This window comes from Ascidiella aspersa, chromosome 3 (genome assembly GCF_963924565.1).
Source record: "Ascidiella aspersa chromosome 3, kaAscAspe10.2, whole genome shotgun sequence".
Lineage (NCBI taxonomy): Eukaryota > Metazoa > Chordata > Ascidiacea > Phlebobranchia > Ascidiidae > Ascidiella > Ascidiella aspersa.
The window spans coordinates 713,484-726,681 of record NC_139449.1 but is presented as its reverse complement, the minus strand read 5'-3'; the positions used below and the strand labels follow the sequence as shown (position 1 = coordinate 726,681).

The window sequence follows — 13,198 nt, the reverse complement described above, 5'->3', positions numbered from 1 at the left end:
CTAGAAGGCAATAATACTTAAAGCAGAAGAATCTAGAAAACCATAGTAATAAGACCAACGATATAATAAAACCATATACTCAGTAATATCTATTACAGAATAAGAACTTAAACGAAATAGTAAAATATAAACCCGTCGGAATGGGCTCTAAATATGAAATTTAAAGGCCAATATATTTTTAAATTTTCAATTAGCAGCCTCTAATCGTCTTTAACTGGCCAATGACGCCGGTCTGACAATATAAAACCCTTGTAGCTGTCAATTAACTGTTTTTCTGACAGAAGTTAAGCCTTGATTATCTTTTAATACTTACTGGTTTAATTAAAACACAGGTTATGTTTAAATCAAACATACTTTGGCTTTCTGTATTTTATGTCAAAGCGCATATGGAATAATAGATAGAGCATTTTTAGTTGTATCTCGTCATTAAACAATTAATGTACAACATAGAAAACAATTTTAATTATCGCCAGTAATGAACGCCATTTCAAGAAAACTAATTTCAAAATTTTCTTGACAATTGTCTGGCAGAAAAGTTCGTCACGATTTACTGACTGCATTGCGACCTTTTATAATGGACTTCACTTGCAAAGTGTTTTGCTTTAATAGTGGGGAAACATTGGAATAACCCGCGAACTATGGGTGGAAATGCGAAATTTATGGGTGTTTGGGGCTCCTATATAAAGAATGACCCAATATCACCTAGCTAGATGGCTACTCATTTAAAATCTGTTAGCTCGACATTTCCTAAAACTAGAAGCAAAAATGTTTCTCATTTAGTGTAATTTCTCTTTTAAAATATTTCATAATTTTACAAAATGCATTTTCAACCAAGCTTGTTTTGTAAGTTAGTCAAAAAATCGTTTCTCAACTCTATTGCAACAATAAAATGCTGGCAAATAAATTAATTCCTGAAATGAGCATTTCAAGCGGGTGTTACTAAACAAATACAGCAAATCATTTTTTCTAAAAAAATAAGTGGCTTTGGTAAAAATGAGTAAATTTTTATCGCTGGATGCCTCGCAATTTCAACAAACTTTTCAAAACGCGTCAAAGACATTTTTTTTGTTTTTCATTATTATTTTATTCGTGTAAAGGCACAACGAGCGCCGAAAAAAATGTTTGAGGTCCACTGAATTTACGCTATAGTTGTCCTGCAGAAGTAGCGTCACCACGCGGCAGGTGGTAATAATTAACTCAACCGCTTGTGACGCTAAAGGTTGTTCTTCTAAGTTAGTCGGTGATTTAAGATCTCTATGTAGTGTGATTTAAAATGTTTCTTGCCGTTTTAATAATAACCACTTATTCAAGGTGCCTAACATGGAATAATTACAACTTTTAGTTATCCAGTAAATAGATATTTTAAACACTCCATTTAATAACAATTAATTTGTTTGATCACTGGCTTACATTTCGAGTATTTATTGTAGCGAGGTCTTTTGTTAAATTTTTTCTTGCTTTAAAATTTGTTGGTGCCCGCAATAATTTTAAGGAAACCAAATTTGACCGTCAGGTTAAAATAATTTGGAAACACTGCTCTCGATATAACATTTTCTAAAAGAATCACAAAAGTTTTAAAAACAGCAAATTCTGAAGAAACTTGATTAAAATGCACAATACTGCAAAATACGCCGAATGCGACGCTGCAAAATGTAAGGCAAATTTACAAGAAGGGCTTATTTATAAAATAAATAAATATATAATAAACCGTTTTTAAAAGAAGACTAACAAATGACTTTGTTAAAACAGTAATAAAAAAATAAAAGCTGGCTCTAGTCTAGAATCCCGTTTGTAAACGTATGGGGAAATTCGAGGGCAGATTTGGGCGCTGGTCTAGAATCCTACCACAACGAAACACCATTTGGGTTAGGGTGCGGGTTAGCGTTTGGGTTAAGGTGGGTCAAGTATTATTATTAAACAAAAAATATAATAATACTTGACCCACCCACACCCAAACGCTTGCCCTTACTCAAATTTTGTGCGTTGATTTTAGAACTGTGGTAGGATTCAGACCAGCGCCCAGATTTGATTATTAAAAGTGGCTATTTGACCGGATCGCTCTTTTACGCTAGCTTCATGATTATCGCACCGAACCCGAATAATATTTATTTTATTGTAGGATTCCAAACCAGCGCCAGCATTTGTTTAGGACTGTACAGTTTACTCAAATGGCATCTTGTGATATTATTCTAAAAGGTTTTCCAAAATAACACATTTTTCAGGGATCATAGTGGTCAATTAGTTTTCTTCGATGTTTATGAAGGTTTTTGTCTTCGTGAACGACAAGAGTAGTTTGTTGTTAATAAAACACTAAAGAGTCAAGATTTCCAGATGATGGAAAATGGTTACGAAGCAGCAAAAACTGGACCGGATGACTCAGAGGTTCAGAAACTGAAGGTTTTGGTGAAAAAACTCGAAAAACAAAATGAACATTTACGTAACAGAACTGGACGACTCAGTGCAAGTGTAAGTGGTTTTGAGTATATTTGTCTGAATATAGGATTTGAGCCGACACCAAGCAGTAGTATCAGCACTAGAGATGGACCTGTATATGCAGGGTTGCCATCCGCTCAGACCAAAAAATAAGCACGCTACTCCAAAAAAATAAGCTCGCTACTAAAGATCAGGGACAGATCCGGGACTTCGGGGGTGAAATCCAAGGTTTTAGAAATAACCTTATAAAATAAGATAAAAACTTAAAAAACAGCTATTTTTATATGTGCAAAACGTAGCTTAATCGCGCAAAGCGCAAAAAAATGTGTTTATTAGGTTGAAATTGGCAAGTTAACCACCCTTGTTTAATGCAAGCTTTGTCAATTTTTTCGCGTCAGAGCGCACCAGTTATACACCTTTTAAACCGTGGTGCATGGCAGCATGAAACGCCTAATTCTGACCCTGCTTGGTAGTTAAGTTTGGTTCACTTGATTTACTGTAATGCATCTAGCAATTTTTTCTGTAATAACATTGTGTTTTCCATAGCCTCTGGGCTGATTTAGCATTTTGTCTATACTAACACAAAAAAGCCAGTCCTCACGTCAATCCGAAAGTTTACTTGATTGCTACCACACTTCTATAGGCTACAATGTACTTTTTAGATTTAGAATAAACAATCACAATCCATTGTTATTATGTAATTTAATGCATTACTGTTATAATCTGGGTTAAATAACTTGGTAAATATAAATAAAAAATTGATAAAGAACGCTTTTAGAAACTAAAATAAGACAAACTAAGCACACAACTCTAAAATAAGCACGTTTCTTAGAAATAAGCACATTTGCGTTTTGAAGACACTGCGCCCAAAAATAAGCACTGATCTTAGAAATAAGCACGGTATGGTAACCCTGTATATATGGGTATCAATAAGTTTTGGCCACTTTTGTGGCCGATATTTACTACAAAATATTTGATTTTTTGGGGGAAAAAAGGTTTAAAATTTTGTATTATTGGTATTCCGAAACAGTGAGATTAGTCCATTTCTAATTGGAACTCGTCCGATATTAGGTTAGTATCGGCGCAGATTTATCCTGAAATAGTAAATTTACCAAAAATAGTAGTTTAACTTTGAAAAGTAATTTAAGCATCGCTAAGCAATGCAAATTTTGGCTCTGGAAAAAAAATACATTTGAACGTTCCAATTTCATCTCTATTTTGTTTGTTATTCGTACTAACAGAGTCATTGGTAACAGATTGTAATACTTTTTGTCAAGAATATTATGGCTTATTGGTATTAGGTAAACATGTCAAGTATCAGACATTTCTAGTTTTAAGTGTTCATGCAAAGAAATGAAGTATTCATAGATTTCTAAACTCAGCACAACTTTTGTTTGGGGTGTAGCTTAGCTCTATAGTCATTGGCTGGTTTGCATTCTATGGTATAACATTTAAGTTTTGCCATTTTAACCAAGGTTATTTATGTTAAATATAATTCCTTAGTTTATTTGTAAAAGGCGCATGAAGTGAAATCTTAATTTAGGAAATTTGCAGCAACATATGGCAGGTGCACACCTGATTATTTTTTAAAAGCAGTTTGTGTGCACCTGGTTTATTGCCTTGAAACGTAAATTAAAAAAAAAAATTTTTAACACTTGTACACTTTAAAATTTGATGCTGCACACCCGAGATCTGTAAAAGTGCCATGAAATGTAGACTGGGTCTCTAGGAAACTTTAGTCAACTATTTAATTGTATTTTCTCCAATATATCGCATTTTTAACATACGCCTAATTTAACCCAAATATCTATGCCAGTCTGCTTGTCACTTTTCACCATGATTTGAATTGTGCAGGGCACTGACTGCATTCCATAATTTGGGGCTGTTAAAGATTTGCGCCAACAAATATTTTTACCAAAATCTTACGCCAAAATTCTGCAATATTTATTTTAAAAGAGTGACATTGCTGACTGGATTTTAGGCAGAGGCTGGAATGTATTTGTCATTTGATTAACCTATTTTTACCTCAAAAATAGGTACCTGAAAACGAAAAGCGATAAACAAACTAGCTTTACCTATCTTCTAAAAATTTGTCTAATTTGTGAAGATATTTTTAATTAGGGATTTTCCGTTATAGAAAATTAGTTTTCATATTGATGTAGCAGTTTGTGTTGTAATAATAGTTATCTATACTTTTTTATATTTTTTGCAGGCGAACAAGTTTTCTAAACCAAACGGGTCTACAGGCGAAGGTGGATTTAGTGACGGAGCGACGTCCGATGATTTAAAGGTGTTGGATCGCGATGATGTTATTTCGCTCGAGCAAAACGAGGACGAAGGATCCTGGTAAGTTTTTTTTTGTGGGGATTGTGAACAGGACTGAGAAGTCGGATTTAGAGTCTTGACACTTGGCAGAGTCAGTTTAGTTGATTGGAGTCGGACTCGGGACTCGAGTAAAACTATTATGACTACTCGAGTCCCGAGTCCGACGTGCGCATTCACAGTACCAAATTTTGAAACTAATAAGGTTGCAAACTGTAAATCTTAACGAACTTGGAATAGCACATATGGAAGTATTTTCCAACCATGTTATCTTAATAAATGAGTTATATGACACCTTCTTGAGTGAATTGCTGTATATCCACATTATCAAAGTAACAGACAGCTGGTGTGTTTATAAAGAGCAAAAATAATTTTCCTTTTTTAAATCTATTTTTTTTTCATTTTTGTAATTCACTAATATTTTATAAAATATGCCATCAATAGCTAAAAAGTTTCCACACCGCCGTTCTTTTATAAATATTCCGAGAATACTTAGTTTGTAGAAAAAACAGTAGCAACATTTTATTTTTTATGAGAGTAGACTCTTTGTTACTTAAATCTGCAATGGCTTTCGGTGTACTAATGATATATAAGCAATAATCGTTGTTTAAAAAACAGCTTCAGAAGGTCTAGATCACAGTTGTTAATAAACATATATGTGTGTGTATTTTTAATATAACAAATATATAAACATTTATTTCAAGGATACACTTATGATTTAATGTTGTAATCTGTCAATCAATGATGCAACAAGGCCAGGCTAGCAAAACAATATTATACATAAGCTGTATTCGTTGGTCAAAAAGCAGCTTCATACATGCTAGATCACAGTTGTTACACAAATATGTGTGTGCATGTTTTATTAAAACCTCCTCATTATAATTTAGGCTTTTTACGTCGCCGGTCATAAAGTCGAAATCTTTCTCTGTTACGAGCGACGTTAAACAATCGCCAGAAGATTGGTTGAGTGAGGAAATGCGAAATCCGAGTACTCCTCAGTTAATGTCGGCCAAAAGGAATATTATGTACAAGCTAAACGGATCGTTTGATGGTATGTTTCTTTTAATTTAGTTAAAAATGAAATTTGCTGCACCAGGCAACATATCAATATACAGAAATCCTTCTTCTGGTGTAAACGAAATATAAACCAACGTTGCAGCAGCAGATACCAGCTGACCTCATCAGGGTTAATAATTGAAACAAGAATGCATTAGAAAGCTTATATACTGAAAAGGTTTAAAAAAGCGACTAGATTAGCAATAAATCTAGATGTTGCTAAAGTAGAATATAAGCTTTTTAATATCCACTCTGGCTAAGGCAACTCGTTTTAATTATTAGCCCTTATGATCCCTGATACGGTCACCCTGGATAGTTTCCCTAAACGTTGTATAATATAAATACTGAAGAACTTATTTTCAGTATATACTTATGCCAGGGAGCAACAGCATATTTGTTGGAACTCTTGGCTTTAGCCGCTTTGAAATAACCTTGTTGAGTTATGAGCCGCATTATTAATTTCTTCCCAATATTTTCAGGCAGTCCCCTTGACATCAGCTATCTGCAGAAATCGATCGAGAAAAGTCTCTCGATGGCAGCAAGTGATTATCCACTGGAGGACGCTACAGATGTACAAGTGGCCGCTCGTTTGCAACAAGACGGTAAACTTCACTTTTCTAGGCTTTTGATAGAATTTTGCTGACTTTGGTAAACTATGCACTTATCTGTAATATAGCTTGATAATAAACGCAAAACCAAAAAGTTAAATCAGTATTGTCTTGATTAAGACGCTTCAACACGCACTTGTATCACAATGATAAGAATTGCGTCACACCTTTTACAAGTAAAGTTTGAATAGATTTAAGTCACATTAACTGAAAGATGATACAAGCAAGTATCAAAACGTCTTGATCAAGATGATGTCGATCTACTCAACCTTTTTTGCTTTGAGTTTTAAAATAAAATATAATTTTTAGTGTTTGTATGATAACACTAAAATATAACTATGTAACATTTGCAATTTTTTGCACAATAGCCACTAAATAACTTGTGATATCATGGTGTTGCCAACTGCCTCTACTAATATTATGTGTGATAATCTTATCAGGTTATTTACTGGCTTGGCATGTACTAAATGCAATGTCGGTTGGTTTTGTGGAAATTGTTCCACTATTTTTTCATAGTTTGCCATAATATGCAAAAGAACAACTTGGTTTAAGTAAACATTGCTGCTTGTTTTGCTTTGTACAGAATTACGCAAGGGAAGTCCCCTTTTGCAGCAGAACTTTACAGGTAAGTTTCTAACTGTCTGGAAACTTGTAGCACTCTATGAATCTTTAAAAATATTTGAATTTCCTTGTGCATTGAAAAAATATTTAAAAAACTCCTAAGTTTAAGTTTTTAGATTGATTTTATGTCCCGGTTTAAGTTTTGTGTTTATAAAGTGCTGTTAAAATATGTTTTTTAATGATCTTAAAATGTCTTTGAATTTGTTTCATAAAAATGTGTAAGAATTGATTTGAATATTGACAAATAAAAAGTCTTAAAAACCCTGTTTTTTCAAAAAGCCAGCTTAAGTTATTGTTTAGGAAGTAACATAGTAAATAAATATTTTCAAATACTTGTTTTTGTGTTGGAAACAGGTCGATAAATCAAACTTTAGGTCCTTTAATCCAATAAAAGATTTTAATAATAAAAAATCTGTGAATGCCTTAAAGTGTGTAAGTATCATTTAATGATTGCAGAATTATAATGGAAGTTGTATCCAGGTTATTTGTAACTGTTTTTTATTTGTGATCTAACAATGCCCATTGTGGTTGTCGATTGTTGTGAGTGTTATATCAACAATCGTGTAGAGTGCCAGTGAATGGTTGACTCCATATTGTGTGCGTTACACAGAATCACCGACAAATCACAAAAACAAACACGGTTCGGTCGAGGATGAAACTGAATGGAATTCCTCATCATCAGGTAAAAAAACTTATTAACATTTTTTTCTAACTTACAATTATTTTTTTCTTAAACTTATTTTTACTTTTTTCGCAAACTTATAATTATTTTTTTCTTCATTATTTTATTTCATTTTTCTTCAAGTTATTATTATTATTATATTTTAACATTTTGGTTGTTTTCTATAAAGTATGCTTATACCTGAAAATTTATATATTTAAATTTTACTGATGCGGTGAATTTAAAACAATAAATTATTTCAAAATTTTAATTAAAAAAAGTAACACATATTTCCACAGCTACAGTGTCTTGAACATCAAAAAATGTATCTGGTTGTTTTGATGGTGATTAATCACATAGTCACGTCAGGTTCCTAAGCCATAAATAAATCCGCTAATGTTTGCTCAGCTTTCAGCATTGTTCGACAAATAGTCTTACTTCCTGTTCTCATGTTTTTTGATTTTGGAAAATAGTTGAAATGCGTTGTTAGCAGACATTTGACAAAAAAAATAAAAAAATTCATCAACGTAGTGCACTTTGTTTAGACATTTAACAATGTTTTTATTTAATAGCGTTAAAGTGAACGTGTGTTTCAAGACTTCTTGTTAACCTGAAAATAAAGATTATTTTGCAATCGTCACAGAAGTTCATCTTGTTTTACCTTTCATGTTAATATTCATTTATTAATTAAGTTTGTTCGTTCTTCATTGAATGCTGTACAAAAGTAAACATGTTTAACTGATTATTACTAGACTTAAGATAATGAGTTTGAAAAACACTTTAAACAATTATTTGTTTTAATTTGCTGTTAGTTTTTTTGACAGTGAATATGCGATATTTTTTTAAAACACTTGATTGTATCTTTACTTTTACATATCCATATGCTTTAAGGCCTGTTTTTTGTAAATACTGTAAAACTAAACCTGTGTTAAAACTGCTTACTGGCCTTGAAAGAAAGATTCCGCCAATAAAACTTGTTTTCCTTTAATGTTATTTTTAATGTAACTAACCCTTGACCTCTGACCCCAGGGTCACCCCACCATGTCCACCATCTGCCCGTCCCGAGCCAAACCATGACAACCGTTCACGGGCTCATACCAAGCGCTTGCGTTGATGAAGAAGACACAAACTCACTGAGAAGTAAGATTTCCATTTTATCGGGAACTTGTTTTAATGCGTTATTGTGAAGAGGTTTTATACCAGGACTGCAGAGTTGGTAAAGAAACAAATGTCCGACTCACTGGCCGCTCACTGGCCTAAAAAACAAAGCTGTGCCTGATTCCGAACAAATTTGCCGATTAGGCTCCGGCTCGACAGCCTGTGCTTCAGCCATTTGCACAACTAAAATAAGGTGGATATTGGGTAATCCACACATGGCGGTGTCATACATCTTATCCACCCACAGTACACGGTTGCCGATTTGGATAAAAGCAACCAGTCTGACCTGGCCAAATATGAAATTTAGTCGATTCCAACTCCTTACTCTACAGCTTGTATTTCACCCATTGCATGACAAAAATAACGTGGCCATTCAGCAATTCACTTATGGTGGTACCATATAATTTATTTACCCACAATACATAGTTGGAAAATATTCAACTTTATGCTATTTCACCTTTCCAACCTACAGTTTACGGTTTTGTAGCTTTACCGATTTCCAACTTTTTTGGCCTAAAAACAACACTGTCAAAAAGCTATGATGACGCAGATAAATGCGATTATATCAATAAAAAAAGTTTGTATATTTTTGTTTAACAATTCTAATTTCACCTTCTTGAAATCATTGTTGGCTTTTGGGTTTTAATATTTCCATTTACTGAAATGTCTTCGTACAATGTTGGAACAAAACATTCTCATGAACCCTGTTACAATGACTTCGCATATCCACATTCTCATGAACCCTTGTATCCAGGACCCCGGACCCCAACGAGAATGGACCGGAACCCACAAAAGTACCCCGACAAGCGCGGGAGTTCCCCTAGAGCAAGAAGCCCGGCACAGATTCCTGCAGGTGATTTTAAGTTTTTTACTAAAGTTATTTTATATATATATATTAGGCCGGGTCACGAAACCTTTTTTTCCACCTGCCTCATATGGAATTTGATAGATAGACACTTAAAACCGTTGTATACAAAATTTAGGCTCATTCGAACATGTATTGGTGTGAGGAAATTGAGTTGATTTTTGCCGAAAATCAGAAAATCGGGTAAAAATGCGAAATTTTAGGTTATGTTTAATCCATATTTTCCAAGTGAATTTTTTTCTATGGCTTTGTACTTGTTTGTTCGAAAGTTTTGGACGAAAGCATGTTGCAAAAATGGGATATTTTTCCAATTAATTTGGAGAAAGCTCTTGAAAGTTTAAGTACATTTTAAAATTATTTACCACGCCGTAGTTGAATATAGAAAATACGCGTTTTTACAAAACAAAGTTCTATGATCACTGCTATGATAATATTGTACCATGGACGCCAACATCCAAAATGATATTCATCAATGTAATATACATATTTTTCAGCTAGATTTATCATTCATTAATGTATCGCACACTTACATAAGTTTTCTGTCGCAGGTAAAACTCTTGTGCGTCGGAGTCTCCCGAGTCCATCTACGCGCTCAAGTTCTTCGACAAACCGCGTCAACTCTGTCGCAAACTCGTTACCCGGTGAACTCAACTCAACCCAGAAAAAGTCGCCGGCTGATAGAAGTCGTAAGTGTAAAAATATAGTTGGATTTATTTGGGTTTGAAAAATATACTATTCATAAAAATTGTTACGTTTATTTCCTATGCTGCTTAAATTTATGTTTTAAAGTACTGTAAAACAATTTTTCAAACGTTTTTTTTATTGAGCATTGAATTTATACTTTTAACAAAATTTGTTAAAACACGTTGAGAGGTCCGATTTTAGATCTTTGAAAAAACTTTTCTAAAAAGCATTTCAATGACTTCGATTTTTTTTTAATTTTTAAACCTCATGCTTTCTGTTGTGCTCGAACCGCCGTTGTTTTTTTTACACGTCAGTCTATTACCCACTTTTCAATTATAACTTATATTTTGTAAGAATATTAAAAGACGAATAATAATTTATGCGATAATCTCTGCATATGGATTAGCTTTGTAACAACTGGTACATAAAGTATTTTTCCTGTGTGTTGCAGAAACCCACCAACCGCTCATAAAGTCCTCACTCACAGCTCCAGCCTCGAGGTTGTCAAAGATCAACCCGAGAAGTTCGCTGCCGAGCCCAGGTCAGCTAAAAAACCCCTAACCCTAATGCAATCTGTTTTTTTAATTCAAAAAAACTAATTTTAAAGAAAAATGAGAAAATTTTTTTTGAAGAAAATAATTTTTTAAACATTGTTTTCTATAGTTTTAAATAAAGATGTGTTTTTTAACTAATAAAAATGTGTTTAGAAAAGAACAGTTTTAAACGATTAAAGCAAATATTTTTTAACGCAGGAGTTCACAACATTTTTTTGGACTTTTTCGCGTTTCGCAATTGTAAAAAATATTTTAAAATTTTAACAAAAAATCAATTTTTTTTACGAACATTTCTTTTTTAAGATTAAAACAAAACAAACGTCGTTTTTCAAGAACAACAGAATTCAGTACAAAAAAAAATACCTCAACGGTGTTCAAAATTTACATTTTTCCCACAGGAGGGCGCAGCATCCCGGCGCCTCGTTCCAAATCCCCTATGACGTCACAAACAAGTGGCATCGCGCGTCGTTCCCTCCCCCGCCCGAGCCAGACCTCGACAAGCATGAAGTACGTCCCCTCACAAAAATCACCCCCAAACCCCCCCAAACCCGATATATGGGGTGACGACGACGAGGTCTACTGACGCCATCGCTTACGTCACCAGCATGTGATACGTAATGTGTGACGACGCGCCCCTAGATGTCGCTTTCCACCCCCTGAATAAATAAGTTGCTGAGGTACGCCGCTGTTTAGGGGAAATCCCGGGGTTTTCACGTTTTTTAGTTTTATTCGGTGTTTACCCGCGGGGAATTCCCCGATGGTTTGAGGGCAATATTTGTGTAGAAATTCCATCAACTACTATTTAACATACAACACTTTTTTTTTTTTCAACGTTTCATTAACTGCTACCATGGGTTAATTTTACACAAATGACGGCGTGAGTTATTTAAACGTTTAAAAAAAACGTTAAAAAAGGGTAAATTATGCATTTTTTTAATTTCCAGAGGCTAAGGGGTTTCCCCTTCTTACCCCCTAAACCCATTTTTGTCGTCGACTTCTTGCTTACGTCACAATTTACTTCGCGCATGTTGCTTGTTTAATCATAATAGCCGCAACAATGGGGCATTGTCCATCGCGACGTCACCCCCAACTTTTATATTTTTACTCGCGCTCTTACCTCCCGGTCCAAGTGTTCGAAGCAGTATTTATGACGTCACACTCGCTTCAACGCTGTACCTTGTGACGTCATAGATGTGTAACAATCGTAGCGGTTTTATCGGTTTGTGATGAAAGTCTATTCTGCTTTCTTTATTTTTGTACTTTTTTGTTTCCGAAAGCTGTGAATGTATCGAGATATTTGCGCGAGTTGGAGATGTTCGATAATATCGGATCGAGGCCGATACCCGATACTGAGGTGTATCGGCGCCGATCCGATTCCAAAAGGAAACCAAATTAATTTGTACTTTACAGCCACGATTTGTGGTCCGGAGTTTTCTTCTTTGAAAGATAAATTTACAAGAAAATATTGCAAGAAAACTCCAAGAAAGCAAATTTTAACCTTATAGCTTCGCACTTTTTAATTTGAACAATTTTCCTTATTTAATCACAGTAATGACGACATTAGTTTCGGATTAACCATATTTTGCCAAAAATGTTAAAAATCTAAAAAAAATTCCAATAATAATTATCGGGCATGTCTGATACTATTTGTTGCTTTTAAAATTGAATCAAATTCAATAATATTTTACGTCAACGAGAAATTTTCGACGTTTTGTGTTTATTTGCTGACAGATAGATAATTTCCTAAATATATTCTTTTTTCGGATTAGTTTTTACGTCACAGATTCTGTTAAAAATGTTGCAACTCCCTTTAATGTTTGACGTAACAATATTGTTCAGCGCCGTCCTATTATGACGTCATTATCATCGCTCGAATAAAGTTCTTACCGCGTTAATTTTGTTGACTTGATGTTAAGCTTTTTTCACCTTGACAGAAGTAGGTTGTATTTTATGACCGTTAAGAAATTTGAGATACAGTTTAAAAAAAACATGCCATCAAGAAAGAATTAAAACTACCTCATCAAAAAAATCATTAAGCAACGCTGTTTTAGCAGCAACTGCTAAATGACTGCTGTAGTTGCACCTGTATGCTGTTCTCTGAAAGACGGTTGAAAAAAATTGAGATACCAGTGTTTAAAAAAATGGTGTGTCTAGGTGAGGGATGTCCAAGATTTTATTATAGTGGGCGGCATTGACACTTGAAATAATTTACTGGGCCGCAGAACCTATTGCGTTT

The 13,198-nt window shown here is 34.1% G+C and overlaps 1 protein-coding gene across 1 annotated transcript; it reads left to right on the top strand.

Moving 5' to 3' along the window:
• The first annotated feature begins 2,227 nt into the window (after positions 1-2,227).
• On the top strand, positions 2,228-12,679 carry LOC146157983 (uncharacterized). Its single transcript, XM_083384721.1, has 11 exons — positions 2,228-2,466; positions 4,646-4,779; positions 5,643-5,806; positions 6,291-6,413; positions 7,003-7,044; positions 7,651-7,722; positions 8,731-8,841; positions 9,614-9,712; positions 10,273-10,410; positions 10,860-10,949; positions 11,361-12,679. Exons 1-11 carry the CDS (start codon positions 2,332-2,334, stop codon positions 11,543-11,545), a joined length of 1,293 nt encoding a protein of 430 aa, XP_083240847.1. The 5' UTR covers positions 2,228-2,331; the 3' UTR covers positions 11,546-12,679.
• Positions 12,680-13,198: the final 519 nt, after the last annotated feature.

Coding starts and splice junctions, on each gene's coding strand:
- LOC146157983 (XM_083384721.1), top strand. CDS start 2,332: ATGATGGAAAATGGTTACGAAGCAGCAAAAACTGGACCGGATGACTCA. Junction 7,045..7,650: donor TTTGCAGCAGAACTTTACAG/GTAAGTTTCTAA, acceptor TGCGTTACACAG/AATCACCGACAAATCACAAA. Junction 7,723..8,730: donor ATGGAATTCCTCATCATCAG/GTAAAAAAACTT, acceptor CTCTGACCCCAG/GGTCACCCCACCATGTCCAC.